General features: G+C 36.2%; 1 protein-coding gene across 6 annotated transcripts in view; it reads left to right on the top strand.

The window, feature by feature from the left end:
- The first annotated feature begins 5,099 nt into the window (after window positions 1–5,099).
- MYBL1 (MYB proto-oncogene like 1) overlaps window positions 5,100–21,825 on the top strand; it is a 34,100-nt gene continuing 17,374 nt past the window's right edge. For 4 of the 6 annotated variants that reach the window (XM_046641635.1, XM_046641631.1, XM_046641634.1 and 1 more), the window contains exons 1-7: window positions 5,100–5,390; window positions 13,738–13,843; window positions 14,167–14,238; window positions 16,156–16,248; window positions 17,561–17,781; window positions 19,368–19,542; window positions 21,732–21,806. In XM_046641635.1, the coding sequence (XP_046497591.1) occupies window positions 5,371–5,390; window positions 13,738–13,843; window positions 14,167–14,238; window positions 16,156–16,248; window positions 17,561–17,781; window positions 19,368–19,542; window positions 21,732–21,806 (762 nt within the window). In that variant the 5' untranslated portion in view covers window positions 5,100–5,370. Of the gene's footprint in view, window positions 5,391–10,988; window positions 11,088–13,737; window positions 13,844–14,166; window positions 14,239–16,155; window positions 16,249–17,560; window positions 17,782–19,367; window positions 19,543–21,731; window positions 21,807–21,825 lie in introns of those variants that run through there. The other 2 variants (XM_046641633.1, XM_046641632.1) reach the window with 2 other exon arrangements.

Raw genomic sequence — 21,825 nt, 5'->3', positions numbered from 1 at the left:
AATTTCAGAGTAGGTATTATTAGTTTCCTATTGCTGCTGTAAATTATCACAAAGTTAGTGGCTTAAAACAATATAAACTTAATACCCTAAGGTTTTGGGGGTCAAAAAGTGCACAAAAGATCTCCCTGGGCTAAAATCAAGGTGTTAGCAGGGTTGTGTTCCCTTCTGGGGGCTCTAGAGGAGCTCCTAGAGGCTGCCTGCATTCCTTGGCTCGTGACGCCTTCCTGCATTTTCAAAGCTAAGAGCATAATATCTTCAAACGCTCCTGCTTCCCTCTTTCACTCTTAAGGGCACTTGTGATTACATTGGGTCCATTGAATACTCCAAACTAATCTCCCCAAGTCAAGATCTTTAATTTAATCACGTCCACAAAGTCCCTTTTGCCATTAAGGTAAAATACTCACAGGTTCTGGGGGTTAGCACGTGGACATCTTTAAGGGGTCATTATTCTATCTGCCACAAAAGGGTAGAGCAAGGAACAGTGAGTTGAAATAGGGACATTTTAAAACATCTTTTTCTCTTACGGTGTTTTTCTTGCAAGTCAACCACTCTTATTTTTACCTTTAAAAGCCAAAGTGAGAATTCTACAGTTGCTTATGTTAGTATGATTTCAATTTATAATTCCCATCAAATTTAAAATAGCACCCTAAATGTAAAGTAGAGATTAGCAAAATACATTGGTGGTGGGGAGAGAGAGGTTGGAGCAGATGTTTATGTATCCAATATATAGTTCTAAACCTGATTTTTGTTTTCAGATTGAATACATAATATATGGTTTCATCCTTTCTGCCAAAGCATATTTACTTAGCATTATCAATATTGGGACAAGTTTTATATACCATACTTGTGCAATTTCCTTCTAGGATTTTCAGCAATTTTTGGCGTTTAGCATCAACTTTTTTTTTAATTAAAAAATAAAATAAACATATGAATTTATACTTAAAAAAAGTCAAATGATACAAAAGTACATAGGGTAAAAAGTTAAGCCTACTCTGCTCCCATTTCATTTCTTTCTCCAAAGTAAAACACTGTTAAAACAGTTTGGTGTGTATTCTTTATACCATTTTCTAGAACATTAGACACATACCTAGAAACAAATACACCTTGAGTTTTTGTTTACATAAGTGACATCATACTAATCATACAGTTCTGCTACCAGCTCTTTGCACTACACCATACTATCTCTACACTACATCGACACCATACTTGTAGGTGAATGCCCATAGATATTAAGGTGGTACAGTGATTGGGAGCTTGGCTTCTAATTCTATTCTTGATTTTTCCACTGTATGCCCTTGGACAAGCTATCCTTTTGCTGCCCAATTTTCTTTATTTATAAAGTGCCTGAAAATAATAGTATCTACCTCACAGGGTCATTACAATTATAGAAGTTGTGAACATTACTTAAGATGAATGCATGTGAAGCACCTAGAAGGGCCTAGTTGTGTAACAGCCATTTAATGGCATTGCATTAATATTATACTTGTTTGTTTTGTTTTGTTTTGAGGAAGATTAGCGCTGAGCTAACATCTGCCGCCAATCCTCCTCCTTTTGCTGAGAAAGATTGGCCCTGAGCTAACCTCTGTGCCCAACTTCCTCTATTTTACATGTGGGATGCCTACCACAGCAAAGCTTGATAAGTGGTGTGTAGGTCCGCACCAGGATCCGAAACAGAGCGCAGGAACTTAACTGCTGCGCCACCAGGCTGCTCCCAATATTACACTATTTTTACTGGCTGCGTAATTGTTCTTTCCTGATGATGATCTATTTAAATTAGTCTCAAAATGTGAATGCCTCCAAATTAGGGTTCTGATGGAATACACTACTGTAAGCATTGAAGTACATTTTTTTTGCTGGTATTGAGTTATATCCTTAAGATAAATGTCTATCAAAGGCTATGCACATATTTATGGCTTTTGATTAGTATTGCTTTCCAAAAGGATTACCCTGGTTTCAATACTAATATCAAGGAATTATTCATAGTAGTCATAAAATGGTATTTCAAATCTATTTTAATTTGTACGTTTTGTGTCTGTGTGCATGAATATTTATTCATGTACTTGTTTGTTATTTGCCTTTTTTCATCCATTCTACAGTTATTGTATTTATTGAGTTTCTATTCTAGGGACTGGGGATATAGCAATAAATAGAACAGACAAAAATCTACCATGGGAATGGCTGATACAGCTCTATTAAAAGTATATAGTCTCTTAGGGGGCTGCCCTGGTGGCATAGTGGTGAAGTTCGCAAGCTCCACTTCAGTGGCATTCGTATCCCGGACACAGACCTACAGAATGCTCATCAAGCCATGCTGTGGTGGTGTCTCACATATAAAATAGAGGAACATGGGCATAGATGTTAGATCAGGGCCAATCTTCCTCAAGCAAAAAGAGGAAGATTGGCAACAGATGTTGGCTCAGGGCCAATCTTCCTCATCAAAAAAAATTAATTAAAAAATGTATGGTCTCTTAGATACTATATTAAACCAGCATGAGCTTTTCAAACTAACATAAGCAAACCTTGGGAGTACTTGGCCTTTGTGGGAGGATAAGAAGAAGTAGAGGCAGCCATGTGAAAGATGAGCACTGTGCACCTTCCTACTCATTTAACACTGATGAAGCAATTTATCTAAAGATCTAGAGTAAGAAAGTATATTAGTACATAATTTTTTACCATTTTTATAATTAAAAACTGAATACATTTGTCATGGAGTAGAAAGAAAACTTCACATGAACTTTTAAAGATAAATACTTTTCAAAGAAATTTCCAACACTTGTCCTGAACCCCTATTCCCCTTGGTATTCAGTCCGTTTACTTCAGTGGAAAAACTTGAGAAGCATGAGCACTGTTCAAAACCAACTCTCAGTTGAGGAGTAAATGTGTGACAATGAGAAGAATGTCCCTTTAAGTGTTTTCAATTTTTAGTGGTTACAAATAAAGCCACTAGAAACATTTGCTTTCCAAGGTGGCTATTCCATTTGCACTCTTACTAGCAATGTGTGAAAGTTGTATTTGCTCAACATCTTCATCTACACCAACACTTGTACAGTCAGTCGTTTTTCCCCCTCATTCTGATAGCTGTGTAGTAGTATCTCATTGTGGTTTTAATTTGCATTTCTCTAAGGATTAATGATGTGAAGCATCTTTTCATGTGGCTTATCTGTCATTTGTATACCTTTTTTTTGGTGAAGCGTCTGTTCTAATCTTTTGCCCACTTTTTTACTGCTTCTTTTTTTCTCATTATTGAGTTTTGAGAGTTCTTTATACACTCAATAAAAATTCTTTATTAAATATGTTTCGCTAAAAAAACCTCCAACTCTCAGGTTATCATATATTTGAGTATGTGTATTCAAATGACTGTGAGCCACTTTAATTCCACACTGTCTTTTTATAACTGATTTAAATCAACTTACAATATTATCTTTCTGAGGAATTTTCTCTATCTCTAAAATGAGGGGGACTGAGTTTGCTGTCAATATCTAAAATACTTGCAGTCAAGCTCAAAAAAAGGTATTGTGTATAAAACTGACTATAGCCTAAAATATAGCAGAAACTCTGCTTCCTGTTAGGATATAAATAAGCAGAGTAATGTATGACCCAGGAGTAAATAAGAAAACAGTGTCTTCAAATGGCATTGCTTTCTAAATTAGGTTTTAAAAAAGAAAAGTGAAGCAGCAACACAGTAAGAAATGATTGAAAAGATGTTTTACCTTGCCAGAACCCATACCTTGAGAAAAAAGGAACTATAAAAAGGCAGGTGTTTTAAAGTTTTGAGAGTAGTGCTTGCAAGCTCCTCTTTATTCACATTTGCACCTGCACCTGATTTGCAAAAATTGATGTGTAAAATTTCAAAATAGCAAAATGTAAGGCTGTTATAACATTGACATGTGGTTTAATGCCCTATGCAGCAGACCATGGTACCTTGCAAATCTGGGTCCTTCACCATTTCTAATCGTTACGGTAGTTAATCTGCTTTAATGCTACTTGAACTGAGCAGTTTGTAGTTTTTAGACTTGAACCCTCTAGAGTAGTTGCAACCGCTGGAAGCTGCTCCGGTGCAGTTCCCCCCTCCTCCCGACTCTCCTGCGAAGGAAGGTCACCTTCTTCTGTTGACTACCGTCCTCATTTATCTGGGCGAAATTCCCAGTCAGCTCCTGTTCTCCTGCATTGTTCTGGATCAGGGCTCCTTCACCGCGCACATCAGTTATTTCCCGTAGAACGGGATAGGAGATTAAGCACTTCGAAGACCAGCCGCAGACTTGGATTATTTCCCTTTTCCGTTCCAAGCATGTCTCCAGATAAAAATTTTTTCACCTGTCACACTCCTCCTGCTCATTCTTGATATTCAGTTTCCTGCCACAGAATCGTCGCTACTCCAGTAGTTATGTCTGGTCAAAAATAGCTCAGATTTTTGCTTAAATAGTAACGGCCGCGCAAATTTTATGGTTAGATTTGTCTCAAGTCCGAAGACTGCGTCTCCTAACTAGTGGGGCGGGATATACCCGAGGAACGAGCTTTGGCCGAGAGAAGACTGGGGGGACTTGCCCCAGCTGGACCGCCCAAACCCCAGGGACACCGTCCAGTCACCCCGTGAAGTTTCAGATCCCGCAGCCGCTTCCGGACCCGCCTCTCAGGCAGCACTGGAACTCGCTTTCCCAGCAGGCCCCGCGCGGCCCCGGGCGCCCCCGCCCCCTCGCGGTGCGGCGCTCGGCGCGCTCCGGGTTCTGTCGCAGGGGCCCGCGAGCCCCGCCTGCGGCCCCGCTCCCTAGCTCCCAGCTCCTTCCCGGACTCCCGCGAGTTCCAGTCCCGGCTTCCAGCTCCCCAGCCCCGCCCTCAGTCGCGCGCGCTCTCCCCGCCCCGCCCCTGTGCCCCCGCGTGCGGCCCCCACAGCCAATGAGGTTCGGGGCCGCGTGCGCAGATTCAAACGGCGGCTCTTGAGGGAGGCTGGGCGCGAGATTCGGCGGTGCGGACAAAACCCTGCAGGAGGCTGCGAGCCCTGCAGAGCTGCTCGCTGCGGGGAGACGGCGGGGGTCGGCGCCTGCGGCGGAGCCGCTCTGAGAGGGCAGCGAGGAGGCTGAGAGGCGTCGGGAGGGGTCGACGGAGGGCGGGAGCGCGCCTGCTGACATGTTGGGGGCATTCCTGACCGGGCCGGGCCGGGGCTAGGAGCAGCGCTGCGGGCCGGGGGCGGGTCGCGGTCTGCCCCTCCGTCCCTCCGTCCTGCCCTGCCGGGGACTTGCGTTCCGTACTCGGTCGCCTCGGAGAGGGAGCGAGGCCAGCGGCGGGAGGGTCAGGGAGAAGGAGCGTTCGCCTGAGGCTGGAGGAGGCTGAACTGCGTCCCCGCCCAGCCCGCGCCTATGCGGTACTTGAAGGATGGCGAAGAGGTCGCGCAGGTGGGTGACATCCCTTTCGCCCAGGCGTGTCGGCAGTCTCGGCTCGGATTCTCTTTCCTTTCCCGCTGCTTCCCCACCGGGCCCTCCCCTCCCGGGGCAGAGGTTGTCCTTCCCGCTGCTCCACAGGCGCTTCGGCCCGGCTGGCCGGAGCGCAGCCGTGACGTGTGGAGAGTTGGGGACCAGTGTGTTTAAGACGCGGAAAGTGGGTGACAGATGCCCAGGCCGCTCCTTGGAGCTCACTCTCCCCACAGCGCGCGTCCAGACTCTTAATCTTTCACGGCAACTTTCCGGTGGGAGTTTGTTGCCAGGTAAGTCTGTGCGCCTTCAGGGCACACGCCGCGCGGATGGAAGAGGTGGGGTCCAGCCCGGGCGACTTGAAAATGCTGCTCAGAGGGACTCTTTTTTTCCGGAAATACTGTACCAGTTAAAATAGGAACTGGGTCATAAATCTGGGCCGAGACCCCTCTGCCGTGTTTGCTACCTTGGAAAGTACGGAAAATCCTCTGAGGAATAGCTGAGGGGAGAGGACGTGTTTGATGTCTTCTGTAATTACCCTACCCGTGTTCGCAACTTTATGTATATGTTTTTAATGTCTTCCACTGGGAAGATGTCACACTGTTACCAGCAGTAGCTCGATCTTAAAATAAAACAATGTATTTGATTTACTTAATATTTTGAGTGTCCATGTTTGGCTCTGACTGTACGTAAGTGTTGCACAGTGGTAGGGCCCATTTGTTTATTGGAAAACTTACTAGGATGAATTTATGCATCTAATTTTGATCTATATATTACTGTAGTTGCTACTCCTAAATTGTGGGTAGTAATCACTTAGATGGCAAAAAAGGAAGGCGTCTTTTAGTCGTCAATATTGTTAAATAAACCAGAAAAGATGTTTGGCAGAATTTCCAAATGGTTTTATCTGGATCCACAGCCTCAAAGTCTTAACTAGAGATGTATTTCCTAAACTGAAATTTAGTACCAGGATTCATTCATTGCAGATTTCTGTTAAAAATTGGTAATAACTACACATATTTTTCGCTTTATTCATTTATTAGGCACCTGCTGTATGTAAAATGTTTTTGCGGAAATCAGCATAAAATATGATTAAGTCCTCATTAGCTTATTATTTTGTAGCAACTACACATAGGTCAAACTCTTGAGGTGGAACAAATGTACACAAACACACATACACACATAAACCCCCCTCTCTCGAACAGGATTTTCACCCTTGGCACTATTGATATTTTGGATCAGATAATTCTTGGTAGTGGGGGTCTGTCCTATGCTTTGTAGGATGTTTAGCAGCATCCGTGGCCTCTACCCCCTAGATGCCAGTAACGCTTTCTACTTGCCCCAGTTGTGACACTCAAAAATCTCTCCAGACGTTACCAAATGTCTCTTAGGCAAAATCACCCAGGTGAGAATCATTGCTCTAGAACGTGGACCAAATTAACCTCTAAATCCTCAGAAAAGGTAGCTATTAAAAGGTCCTGTAATTGTAATTACTGAGGTACTGGTTTAGACCTTTTGTTTTGAATTTTTAAATATTCAAAATTTAAAAAATAAAATAACTTCCTTAAGGTGACAAGTGATTATGTCACCTCAGTAACAGAAGTTTGTTTATAGTCAGTGTGGCATTATCTAATTATCAGTGTTGGTGTTAATCTTATTTGAAATAGTTTCTTGGCTAATGCTGTCATCAGCACTTAGTTACGGTTAGACATGGGTGCTTGAATATCAGAACCCTGTCTTCTCCAATTGGTTTTCTGTCTATTTCATAATTTGTGTATGCTTTGTAATAATAGACTGAAAAAGAAGAAATGATTTAATGATTAATTTGCTTGTATAAGTCATTTTCTTTTATTGACAATACTATGAGCTTTGAGATCTAAATGTTAATTTTAATGTTGACTTTTATTTCTTGTCAGCCATATAAATTAATTGAAACATGTATTATAGAATGATTAAAGAGTCCTAAGTCTGGGGTAATTAAACGTGGTGGGGTGAAGCTACACTCCCTATGGGAGCAGAAGATGGATGAGAAATTACCATCTCTGAATGGTGTATTACTTAGGGTCTTCATACTTGAATGTTTCGTATTCTAAATTATATTTCTTGTCTCTGTAAATATCACTTATCCTAGGAGATAATAGAATGTGAAGTGTTTTAAAGGGGAAATAATCTGTTCTTTGGGAAAAGTCTGGATTCATGCCGTTTGGCTAAATATCCTAATAATAAATATGAACCTAATTTGTAATTGAAAAAGAAAGGAAATAATTCGGTCACTTTAAGATCTCCACTGTACAGCCATTTAAGTATTTGAGCAAGCTGTACTTTGCTGTGTAAAAGTTTTGCATGAGACTATAGGCATAAATCCTGTAATATACTTTTTCTGTATGGTCTGAAAAAAAAAGAGTAAAAAACTGTTACCTCAGGTGTGCAACTGAAGGATGTTGACTCTTTCAATCTGTAAGATAGCTGTAGTATCTCTGACCTATATTTACATAAAGGAAAGGGCTCATTTAGTGTTGTGACTTTAAATAGTTTTAGATCCCACTGGGGGTTTTGATGACATAATTTACAGGCAATACCAAAATTGTATATTTATTATGAACATGTATTTGATTTTTAATGTATTGTCATTAATTTTAGTTTTTAAAGCCAGTTCTACCCTTAAAAATAAACTTTTAAAAATGTCATGCAGAAGCTAGAAGGTCTGTTTAAGTAGTAGTGGATTCAGGTGTTTACAGTTGCGGCCTGCAACTACACTAAACTGAGAAGATAAAAAGCCAGCTCTTGAACTGGAAGATGTTTTTCAGTGAGGTGTGTTTGTCTGTAGGAAGCACTTTTACTGTTTTGTTTCCAGCAAAATGGATGTTATGGGTGAAAGAGTACTGAAATATGGGAACTGATTTTTTTAATCAGCTTGTCATTAACTGGCAATATTGTTTTGGGATAGCAAGTAAACTGTGTATCCCAGTTTTTCATCTTTTAAGATAAGGGGTTTGGATTTTATGGTCTGTAAGGTAACTTCCAGCTTTAATATATATCCTATTTTGAACTCTTTTGTAATCATTTCTCGTTAAAAATATACACACACTAATGGAATAAAATAGAAATGTTTTCACGTTGTTTTTGCTTATGGGTAGCTAGGTAGAACTCCCTTCAGTAGTTATTTCAGTTTTGCTATTAATAATGGTCACATGAAGTGAAATTTGTCGTACTGTAATGATGCTAGTTTGCAGTCCCAATTAGGAAATAAAATATTCACGTATGCAGTACATCATATTAACCACTAGGTGGCCTGATTTCACTTTATTAAATCAACCTGGTATGTTTTCATACCTTGAATTCGATTGGACTTAAAATATGCACAATTACCCTAAAGTATAATAAAGACGTATTTTTTGGTTATGATAAAAATTTCAGACGATGTGGTTTGTGATTTAAAATATAATCGAGTTAAAGTGATTTTTATTAGAGGAAATTTTATAGAACTACTGATATTTCTCTAATTTCACACCAGTAGTTTCTTTTCAAATAAAAATAAATTTAAAAAAATTCTCATTCTTCCTTTGGCTACTTCATTTTACTCTTTTTAGGCTGTATAATTGGTGTCCTTTAAAACTGAACTTCTCTCGAATGTTTTATCTTAATATTGTTGTGTGAATAGTTTGTATATTTTTTCGCAGAGTTATGACTGTCACATCCGTTAGCTTACAGCCCAGTGTAAAGTTACTCTTAACCATTCTCCTTGTCTAATGAGCCATAGTATTTGTGTGTGTGTGTGTGTGTGTGTGTATGTATGTGTGCGTGTGTGTGCTTCATTTTACTGTTTCATAATCACCCTGATCACTTTGTTCATTCATAATCTACAAAACCCTTTCCATGTGAATGTAGTACTTAGGTAATGTATTAGACAGTTATAGAATAAATATTTCCTTTGATTTAAAAAACAAAACTGATGCAGTGTTTCTGGAAACGAAGTCCTGGAAGGAGATTCAGAGACTAAATTCCTCTTCTTTTTTTGCTTTGTGACTGGAGAAATAATTTCGCCTATTTTTGCTGTCTTCTAGATTAGTCACCCAGGCTAGAAATGGTTTATTTATTTACATGGAGGGAGCTGATTTTATTTCATTATTGCATATTACCAGCATTGATTGCTACAGTAGAGTAATGCTAAAAGATGATATAAAGAGCAGAAAAATAGAGCAGATTTGTTTTAATGGTGTCTAACCGTTATTAAGCGGTGGGACCTTTTCATTGTTAAATGGTGAGAGTGGAATATTGATGAGCTTTCTTGTGGGGTTTTATCTTTTCCCTTTTTTCTTGGCAAATTGTAGGTGTTCTCAGGCATTTTTCTTTTGTAGCTAGTGATGTTGATCTTTTTCTGTCACACTTATTTAAAAGTTATATCATCCTTTCAACAATCACTTAAATAATATAGAAATAGCTTAATGTTAAAACCAAGAACTAGCTAGGTAGATAGACTCTAGGAAAGCCTCAGTGGTGGAGAGATGATTCTAAGAATTCTACTTTAATCCTCTCTCATACTCACCCACTCAAAAAACCCAGCTTCCTGAACATTGACTGGGCTTTGTAACTCTATGTGAAACTCATGAACATGCTGATGCAAAACAGAGAATGAAACCTCATGTAGAAATAGAAATTTCTCACAAATCAAGTATGTGGTTAAAAAAGAAGGCGGAATTTTAGAGTTAAAATGAACAAGTTTTCAGGAAAATTACTTCTTGGAAACTAGTCTTTTGACCAAAGTAACATTTTTGGACTCATGTCCTTAACTTAAAATATTTTGGTAAAAACCTTAAGGTGAATTTTGTACAGATTAGATGTATATTTTTTTGTGAATACTCAAGATTTATATGGGCAAGTCCCCAAATTAAAAATTGTTTTGATCTAGAAATAACCTAATTTTTAAAACAGTTTCAAATATGCTGTTGTGGTAGCTGTTGCGATCTGAGAGGAGAGAAGAAAAGTGGGGAACCTGTGAAAAGCATGTCTGAGGGCTGTTTGGAGTGGCAGGAAGTGGTAATGTTTCTGGGGACAGTTCTGGGAAAGATTAGGCAATATTAATAGACACCCCAAAGAACCCCTTCTGTACTGAATATTTTTTATGTTTATTTCAGCAGGTTCTGCTTCTTATATTCTACCACTTGGAGGTGCATTTGGATTTTGAAAGTCTCTTTTAACAAATGGGAATGCCTTTCACTTCCTCCTAGAGGTATTTTCATCTGTTAAAAAAAGTGTTTTCTTTTTCATATCTATTTGTGGTCAGCTGTATTGAGGGAGGTGAAAGTTTTGATTGGGTTGGAAGGGAGTGAGGTGGTTTTGGAATACAGAGTACTTGGAAAAGTAAGGAAGATCATTCATTAATTTTATATATATTTGGCAGGTACTGTGGTGCTGAGAGGTGAACATATTAGACATGATCTTGGCACTCCTGATCATACTACTTGGTTGGGAAGGATGGCAAGTGGGATAAGCATTAAGAAGGAAGGGTGGATGCCCTGAGTACATACAAATTGAACAGAAAGCTTCAGTGTGGTTTGATCTGATTTAGTAGTTTTCTTGGAAATTTGTGAAGTCATTGGATCCTGAACCTTCTCCAATTTTAACAATTTAATCGTGGCCTATCAGGTGATTTTTCTGATAGCTGAAGATGGCTGCAAATAACAGGTATTTTCTTTAATTAAATCTGTGTTTTTATTTTCTGCATAGTTTAACAAAACAAGCATATATGGAAGTAGGACTGGCAAATTACTGTTACAAGTAGACACTAGCTTTTGGGGAGAGCATTGAAATAGTGAAGTGCATTGAACTAAAGAGACAGTAGATAAATATCATAGTTGGGGGAATAGGGGATCTGGGTGTCTTGCTTGGTCAGATATGAGGAATTTTGGTCGATGGAATTGACAAATTGAGGGAAATTAGAAGTTCCTGCAAAGGGTTTGTAGACAGTACATATTAAATCTAGGCCTTCATTTTTCAGTGTTGTAAGATTGAAATCATATGTAGATATTAGGAATTACCCACATGTTCTTAAATATATTATGGTCAGGTTAAATGCTTGCTTTGATTTCAAATTGTACTTGAGGTTTGTCTTTGGTATCTTCTAGTTTCTCGTTATCCTCTTCCCTGTTTTTCCAGTATGTTGTAGTACTGTGGTTAAGTAGTGGGTTTTGGAGTTCAACCATGCTATATTTGGTGTAACTGTGGGCAAGAAGTTCCTTTCTAAGTCAAAGTTTCCTATTCTGTAAAATGGGAATAATACTAGTCCCCTCAGGTTATTGTGGAGTTTTAAGAGAGAAATTTCATAGACTGCCACAATGTCTTGTACTTAGAAAGTTTAAATGAATATTAGCTTATGTTATTTTCAGATGCTCATGACTTTGTTCAGTCCTCGGGCTACTCAAAATTCTCTAATTCAGTTTATCATAAGGGCCTGCCCTCTTTCCTGGGGCTTTGTGCTCTCATGACTTTAACTGTTCTCTTTATGCTGGTGATTGTTAAAACTGGGTCCACCCACACTTCTTACCTGAGCAGAAAGATCATGTACCCACTTGTCTTCTAGATCTGCTTTGCCCAAAAGAGAGCCACTAACCACATATGGCTGCTGAACTCTTGAAATGTGCCTAGTCTGAATTGTGATGTACTGTTAACTGTAATGACTTTAGTACAAAAAAAGTAATGTAAAATATTCCATGATTATGTTGATTATGTATTGAAATGATAAACTTTTTGAAATATTGAGTTAAATGATATTTATTGTTAGAATTAATTTCACGTGTTTCTATTTTTTTTTTTTAATGTGGCTACTAGGAAATTACGTGTGGCTTGCATTATATTTCTTTGGGCAGTGTTGTTCTATGTATATCCACCTGTATATTTCTCAAGTGCCTTGAAATCAGCTAGTCCAAAACTGCTTACTCTCTTTGTTCCCTTCTCCCTCCCAAAGTTCTGTTTCTCCTTCTTCTGTTCCTTGTCTCAGTGAATAGCTCTACTTAATGCTCCCAAAGCTAGAAATTTTGTAGTCATCCTTGATTCGTTCTCCCATGTCTCTTATATCCATCAGTTGTAAAATCCTTTTGTTTCTGCCTTTTTAATATCTCTCAGTTTCATGTGCTTCTTTCTGTTGCCACTGTCATTACCTTAGTTTATTCTTTTATGGTTTCTTGATTTTTGTCACATTTAGATCTCTTCTAGTAAAAGATATAAAAAGTAGAATTCTACCCTGTTTCTTATAGTACTATTATGGTTTCATTTTAAGAAATGTAAAATATTTGCTTTATCTGATTTTTTTTTATTTTAAAGTAGAACTTGAGCTTTGTTTTTCAAAATAGCTATGCAGTGTCTTACCATTTATTGAAAAGTCCATCTTTATCCCGTTGATTTGATATGTTACTGTTAGAATTTACCAAATTCCCTTATGGGTTTTCTTTTTTTCTGAATGCTCTGTTCCAGTGATCTGTGTGTTTGCTCACGTGCCAGTACCGTTCTGTTTTGTTCGTTGTTTCTCTGCAGTATATTTTGATATTGGGTAGTGCGGATTCTCCTGTTATTATTTTTGTAGAACTTTCCCGGCTATTATTGCTTGTTTATTTCTCCAAGTGAACTGTAGAATCAACCTGTCTAATTCTCTCTGAAAATCTATTGGTATTTTTATTCACTTAACTTAAATTTACGAATTAATTTAGGGAGAATGATGGACATCTGTGGTTTCCGTTTGTTCAAGTCTTCTGTGTCTCACAATAGTGCTTTGTTGTTTACTATACCTTGCTCTTGTACATTCAAGTTATTTCTACATATTTTAACTTTTTCTGTTGGTATTCTTAATGGATCATTTCTTCCGTTGTCTCTTTTAACTGGCTGTGTTTTGTATTTTACCATTACCATTGTCAGGCTCTAATAGTTTCTTACTTGGTTTATTGTGAAAGATTACTAATTGGTCTTCCCTCCTCCATTTCTCCACACTCCTGCCAGTGATTTTTCTGAAACACAAGATATTTGTCTTTCACTCCCTTACTTAAAGTCCTTTAACTCTTTAGGATAAAGATCAAATAAATAATAAATGTCAAACTCCTTAACATGACAAAAAAGGTTATCATTTGGCCCCCGGTGGCATACGCAGCCTCATCTCTCTGGTGTCAGTCAGAGCTATAGCTCCTCCCTGTTGTAAGACTCTTAATTTTTTTATACTTTGAATAATCTCATTGATATATGTCTTTTAGTCTGAGTGGCTTCTTTAATTATATCTGTATACACAGATTCAATGATTGAATTCACAAATTTAAATTAAATTCTTGATTTCATGATTGTGTTTTTTCAGTGAGGATGAGGATGATGACCTTCAGTATGCTGATCATGATTATGAAGTACCACAACAAAAAGGATTGAAGAAACTCTGGAACAGAGTAAAATGGACAAGAGATGAGGTATAAGGTTTACTAATTTCATACTTATATTTACATATTGATTAATAATATTGTAGATATGAAAACTATTTAAAAACAAAACGTGAGAAAAGTTATCCATCAGCTAACTTGCACGTTATTTTTCTTCAACCAGACACATGAAGGGCAGGTTGATGTTGAGACTGACAGAAACTAGTAAATGGGAGAACCTGTATTATAATGTCTTCAGTCTGTCTAAAAATGGCCACCAGATATGACATTAAAGAATTGGAGAGTTATCTCTCTTCAAGGATAGAAGAACAGAGTGGGGGAAAGCTTTCTAATTTTCGTACCTGTTTTAATAGGATGATAAGTTAAAGAAGTTGGTTGAACAACATGGAACTGATGATTGGACTCTAATTGCTAGTCATCTACAAGTAAGTGAAACATTATATTTCTTACATGAGTGATTTAGGCCATTGGGTTAAATTTACTGTTTTTCAAAAATGTGTCTACATTATTTTAGATTTAGGTTTCCTTCCTAAAAACATCTCTTGTTCTGGTCTTCCTGTAGTTGCCAGTGGCTTAGAAAGTCTGATTTTCTAGTAGGCAGTCTATCCAGGGGCCTAAAGAAGATTACGAATCTAAAACAAAAATGATATTAAGTTTAAGTAAGGCTTTATAAATATTTGCTGATAAATGTTAAATCATTTTGAGAGAAGTTAAATATATTGAAATATTTTGATAGCTAATAAAATTAGAAAAAGTGTGTTGAAAAGTTTGTCATAAAATGCTTACATTTTAAAGTGTCACTGATTTTTTAAAAAAATTATACTTGCTGTTCACCATACTACTATTCACATACTGTTCATTAGTATGTAATTTTATAATTTACGAAGTATTTTCACATATACTCTTATTTATTCCTACTACATTGTAGGTTGTGAGGCAAAATATTCATATTTGAATTTCTGTTTTGGCTACTTTGGGTTTCAGAAGCCATGTTACCTATGTTCTTTCTATATTGTTATGATGCCTTTCAACATAACCTGAAATTTGAGACCAAATAATGAAAAGAGCCTAAGTTTTGGAGTCAGTCTGAATTGTGTTTAAATGTCAACTCTAATGGTTGTTTGGTTTTAGAAAAATTACTTAACCTCTTTGATCTTCAGCTTCCTTGTCTATAATATGTAAATAATAGTACTTGTTTTTGTAGCATTGTTGTGAGACTTAGAAATAACATATAGGATGTTTGGCATGGTTCCTGACATCTAGCAGCTGTCCAATAAATGGAAGCTAAATTAGAAAAGTTATTTACATTAGATTTATCAGTTTAATGTCAGTGGTTTAACAGCAATTGAAGTGAGCAGAGAAATGCTACAAGGACATTCAGGAATAACTTGATTATTTTGAAGAAAGTGATAGCCTTAAAATGGATCAGCATTGATGTACAGAAGCCATAAATGAAGAAGCTAAGTTTGAACAAAAATAATTTGAAGTCCATCAGGCACAAAGACAGAGATATTAGTAAACAAAGTATTTGTATCTATCCCTTTATATACTTCTAAATTATCTGTAATCCTGTATATGAACTAATATCCTTGTAAACTGTGAATGACTAGTGAGAAGTTAACTATTATTTATTGTTATTATTGTTACCATCATCATTGTAATACATAGGAGTTAGTAGGTTATGAATTGACAAAAGTAAGACTTGATTTATTAATCATTTTTGGAGTTTGAGATGTTTCTACATAAAGTTTTCTTATCTTGGTAAAGTGAATTTTCCTTTTAAGATTCAACACAAATAATTTAACTGATATGTAATGAACATCTTCCATATAGATATAATTAGTTTTTTCTTGATAACTTGGGGATCATCATTTATGAACATCCTTTCAATACTGTGCAGTAGTCTAGTCATGCTTTTAGGGTTTTTTTAATTAGGTAGAGTTATGTGCTGCTGTGCTGTATGAATCCAGACTGCTGTGCTGAGTTCTTATATCTACTTTGTATAGTTTTCTGCCTACTCCCTTTTATTTCCCAATCTTAGATACGCTTCTTTATGTCAGTGTCTGTGCTTGGCTCCTTGCTGTGTTATGAGGCGTAGTGTAGAGACACCTACTTTAATTTCAAATATATATTGTTTTTATTTGTAGTTTAAGCTCTGCCAACAACTTTAGTTAAAAGAAGAATTGGGACACAGGCATGTAAAATAAATATTGCATGTTTAAAGAATGCTATTGAATACATTATTCTTAAAGACTTTTTTCTTGAGGTGGTGAGAGATAAGTTTGGGCTGATTTGCTTTCTGGAAGACAATTGTTCAATAACAAAGCCATCTCTTCTTTCAGAATCGTTCTGATTTTCAGTGCCAGCATCGATGGCAGAAAGTTTTAAATCCAGAATTGATAAAGGGTCCCTGGACTAAAGAAGAAGATCAGAGGGTAATGTGTTCATATTCTTTATTTTCACTGTGTAGGTGGACTAGCTTTTTTTCTTTCTAATACATTGTCTTGACCCATAAAGTATATGTTTAAATCACTTTGATTCTTTCCTCTGGGTGCTGCTTGCATTAGAATTGAAAGTTGAGTGTCTTGGCATGTAGTTTTTGATGACTTGAATAAAACCAAGTATAATATCTATAGCCTTTTCTTTCTGAGAGTTTGGTTTGCAGAAGGAAAGAATACTGTCAGCTTAGTCACCTTGTTTAGAGCTTGGGTTAGCAACATTTAGGGTATAGTTTCTTGTTGAAAATTAACATTTTAAAAATAATTTAATTTAATTTTTTATTTTATCTGATAACATGATATATAAGAAAGGCATTCTTAACTTTCCCTCTTGACCTATAATGAGCCTTAAAATAAGATAGATATCAGTGTGTCATATTTCCAGAGGGTTGGATGATTTAAAAACCAAGGTAATTCTTTGTGTTACAAAAGTCTGAGAAGAATGGGAGAGTTTCTGTCCTCCACTCGTAATTGCCCTTTAGTTCATGTTCTTTATGGCATCAAAATTGTTACTGTAGTTGGCGAATTAGAGCATTCTTATTGTCACTCAAAGCAAAAAAGGAAAACAGTTACTTCTTTAAGCTCAGAGCTGATATAATTTACTTGATAGCCAATGATAACTTTTAAAATGTGTGATCTGTATCCTTTCAGTTTGAGAAAGAAAGAAATGAAAAGACAGTAACTCTGTAGATCCTTCTTGGTTCCAAACTGATTTATTTGGCTTTCAGCTGAAGCTTTTTTTTTTAAATTTTTTTTTGTGAGGAAGATTGGCCCGGGGCGAACATCTGTTGCCAATCTTCCTCTATTTTATGTGTAATGCCACCACAGCCGGGCTTGACGAACAGTGCTAGGTCTGCTCCTGGGATCTGAACCCCCGCAAACTCCCGGCCGCCAAAGCAGAGCATGCAGACTTAACCACTCTGCCACTGGGCCAGCCCCTGAAGCTTTTTTCTTAAAGATGTGAAAATAGAAAATGCATAAGTCTCAACATTTTTACTGTTACTTTAAATTAATTTTGTATGAAAACAATTGAACTTAACAAGTCACTTTATTAGCACCTTGTATTTTAGCTAAGTTTGGGGTCAGTTTTTGAACTTGGCAAGTACTGAAGGGTTTATTGGTAAAATTGTTTTTTGAAAGTTTTAGTTATGGTTTGGATTTAATACATTAAAAAAATCGTATTCTTGAGTTGTGTTTTAAAATTCTGGCAAGGTAGTGCTTTTTTAAACTTTGTTTTTCTGTTTCTTAGGTTATTGAATTAGTTCAGAAATATGGGCCAAAAAGATGGTCTTTAATTGCAAAACATTTAAAAGGAAGAATAGGCAAGCAGTGTAGAGAAAGATGGCACAATCATCTAAATCCTGAGGTAAAGAAATCTTCCTGGACAGAAGAGGAGGACAGGATCATCTATGAAGCACATAAGCGGTTGGGAAATCGTTGGGCAGAAATTGCCAAACTACTTCCTGGAAGGTGCTTATATAAATGTATATACATTTTTCTGTACTTAAACTTGATCTTTATTATATTACTATTAAATATATTTGCAAGTACCCTATGACTTTTATTTGTAATTAAGATTTAGACTGCATAATACAAGCAACCCTTTGGGACTATTTGTTATAAATTCTGTGGTAAGGGATGTAATTACTTTTTTAATGAAATATTTTGTAGCAGTAATTTTTGCAATAAAATGATAGACCTTTAGATTACCAACATTTAATGCACTTCCCAAATCATGTTTACATATCAGTGCCGGTCAGGTAGATATTCTTGTACAAACTCAGTTGGAGTGGAATTTAAACCGAAGAGATTTCTTTTGTATTGGAATCTGTGCATAAGACCCAGAGAATAACAAATACACTGGCTGAAATAAACTGCTATGAAAGTGCATTAGAGAAAATTCTCTTCTTAATGAATTATGATATGATTCAAATCATGAGAGTAGTGTATATATCTGTGTGGCTAAAATACAGAATTCCCCTCAGGCAGTGATGTGCTAAGTACACTGTACATTGCACTGGTTCAAATGTTTCGTGATCATCTGTAGTGCAGTAGACCAACCACCTTGGGAAAATCCATACTTCACTCAGAAGATATGTGTTTGTTTTTTTATTTCTGTAATCTCTATCTGTATGGTACTTCCTAGTTTATAAAGTGCATTTACATATATTCTTAATTAATCTTCATATACTTGTGAAATATACAGAGCAAACATAGCTATCTTTGTTTTATAGATAAGGGACTTAAAACATAATGTTAAGTTTTTTACTCAAGTTACTGAAACTGGTCTGGGAACTTCTGATGTTTTCAGTCTCATACATCCTTTTACTGTCCATAGAACCTAACTTAGTGCCTTAACATAAAGTAGGTTCTCAGTAAATGTTTGTATATTTTATGATGGATGGAATTTACTCTACAAGAAGCTGTAGATTGAAGATTTACGTTTCTATAAAGGGAACTTAGGTAAAAAGGGAGACAATGAATTCTTTCTTCCATAGATATTTTGTCCTTTGAAGTGAAAAAGAATGCTGGGATTCTGTAGTTCGTGGTTTGCTTTTCATGACCATGTTTGTTCCTGGCTTCAAGGCCTTTGTCCTCTCTATGCCCTCTATCTGGAATGTTCTTTTTTCTATTCTCGTATGGCTGGTTCATTCTTGCCATTCAGATCTTAGCTTCACTGTCACCTCACAGAGGCCATCCTGGACTACCTAATCAAAATTACGCTGGTTTCTCTTTTCTTATCCTACTTTAATGATCTGCACTGCACTGACATTTTTCTTCTTTATTTTTTTGTTTTTCTGTTCTTCCCTCCTTCCCTGCTGCCACATTTCCAATGAGAATGTAAGTTCTATGAGAGCCTTTCTTTGTCTTATTTGCTTCTGTATCTCCAGTGCTTAGAACTGTGCCTGACATGTAGACATACAGTTTATCTTTTTAATTTAAAAAGTATCTAATTTCAGCATTTGTAAAAATTTGTTTTAAGCACTTTGTACACTTTGTATTAAAATTTGTGGAATCCTCTTTTTCTTTTTAAATTATACACTCTCATTTCTTAGGACTGATAATTCTATCAAAAACCATTGGAATTCTACTATGCGAAGAAAAGTGGAACAGGAGGGCTACTTACAAGATGGAATAAAATCAGAACGATCTTCATCTAAACTTCAACACAAACCTTGTGCGACTATGGACCATTTGCAAACCCAGAATCAGTTTTACATACCTGTTCAGGCACATACTTTTAATACCTTTATTATTTTTGAAATTTCTTTAGTTTGTTATATTGGAAGGTGTTTGGTTTCTTAATAGAACAAATACAATGTATATTAAGGGGAATAGATATTTAAATTTCCAAATGAAAAAAATATGCCATAACTAGCTGTAAAGCCATTAGTGGAGGTTTATCTCTACTTGTTTTGCTTGATAAATATTTGGGGAACAACTCATTAACATGTTTCCTTTTGTATGTAATTTTTATATTATCTAGTTAAGAAACTTAGTATGTATGTTTCCTAATACTATCATTCTTTGAATCTTTATTTGTGATTCAAAGCTAATGGTCATCTGTGCTTTAACATCTATTGTAGTTTTTAAAAAAATTGTGTAATTGTAGTATTGCTTATCTCTAAGAGGTAAGTGTATATAAAATGGTTTAAAGGAGAAAATAGTAGAAAACCATTCAAGCCATCATTTTGGGGTGTGTGGTAAATAATTGGTTCTTTGATGGCATTCAACTTTGCTTTTCTCCCTAATAACCAATTAGTTGAGTAACTTCAGTCTTTGTTTAGACAATTTCCTTAGAGTGGATGTTACCCAAGTTGTCATAGGGCAAGCTCTGTTTTCCTTACCATGCATTTTCCTACCTGCAAGAAATTAGTTTAGGAGTTTTCATAATGTTTGTTTTACATTTCCCTGTCTATCTGTCTGTCATGCCATTTTTCATGTTGAGCAATTCTTGGTTCTTGCCATATAAAATGTAAAGATTAAGTCAGGACTTAATAGTGTCTATCAAAAGATAAAATTTGGCTAAGTGTTAAAAATTTGTGGTTAGTATGCCTCAGATTTGATTTTATTCAATTAAATGGACATTTTTTAAAGACGTAATTTTAAAAGAACCACTTAAAAAAAGTAATGACATCTTAATTTACAAATAGGAAAACATGTGAAGACAGTATATGTAATTTTCTGCTGATACTCAATACCTTAAAGTTTTTGTTGTCTGTTTCTTTACGTTTTTCTTTAGAGTCCTAGATTTCAGTAGCATAAACTGAAACATTCTGCTTGTATCTTAGAAAGGTTATCATTTAAATTTATTTTTTTAACTCATAGAAAGATAATTTTTAAAATTATTTGGGGCCAAAGGAGTATTTAACAGTCTGAATCAAAATATATTGGAAAGATAAGGATATTTCTTGTACTCTAAGAATTGTTTAATTCTTGAAAGATTTATGTTTTCATAGTTAAGTTCATTTAAACTGCCAAAAAGATAATTCTAGTTTTGACTTGAAAGAAAAAAATGGATTGGTTTGAAATAGTATTGCAGATTTTAATGAAAAGTTGAGGAAGATAAGTTTCTAATTCATTGGAGTTATCAAGTTGAGCAATAACTGATATTACCAAGTATTGTGAAAATTAAGTTCTATGCTAGAAGTTATGTGTAATGATTCTGCATTGTAGTGATTTAAATAGGCCATTATGGAAAAAAGACAATTTCATATTTATACTTACTAGATTTAAAAATTTTTAAAACTGCCTTCTCTCATATTTCTTCTCACCACTGCACACAGAATTTATATGCAACTTCAGTGTTCTTCTTACAGATACTTTAGAAAAGAAGTAGAATAATTCTTTAGACTGTTGTCAGAGTATTAAAAAGTACATGAGTGATTCTGATTGTTTTTCTAAGACAAATAATAGAAGACGACTCTGTTTACGTATCTTTCTACCCAGAGATTGGCATGGGTGGTGCTAGGGGTAGGAGATAGGAATACTGAAAAACTTGCTTTAGTCTCCATCTTTCTGAGTGCTTCATATAGACTAGCCCCTTCCTCTGAAAGACAGGAACACAATTACTTTGTTTTCTCCGGGAGATAGAGCAATCCTTCTAATAGCAAACTTAAAAAAATATTTGGTGGATATTATAGGTAATAGATGGACTGCTTGGCTGATAAATCTAGGCCAAGTAATTCTAATGTTTCATCTAGGAGAATATAGTTCTTTCCTAAGTGTTAAGATGTTTAATCAGTAGATTCTAAGAGACGTAGTTATTAGATAAACTGTTGTAGGTATGAATATTTAAAGTTAACAGATGCTGAGTTTTTATTGTTGATGTTTTATCAAGAGTTTTTGTGCTTTGCCTCAGATTTTAAAAATTTAGCTAGTGTTATTTGTACAATATTAATGTTTTAATTACTTTTTAGATCCCGGGCTATCAGTATGTGTCACCTGAAGGCAATTGTGTAGAACATGTTCAGACTTCTTCTGGCTTTATTCAGGTAAATTTTTATTTATAAC

Source organism: Equus quagga, chromosome 16 (assembly GCF_021613505.1).
Source record: "Equus quagga isolate Etosha38 chromosome 16, UCLA_HA_Equagga_1.0, whole genome shotgun sequence".
In the NCBI taxonomy this organism is placed as follows: domain Eukaryota; kingdom Metazoa; phylum Chordata; class Mammalia; order Perissodactyla; family Equidae; genus Equus; species Equus quagga.
Note: the sequence above shows the minus strand (reverse complement) of the source record. Positions and strands in the feature narration are given on the sequence as shown.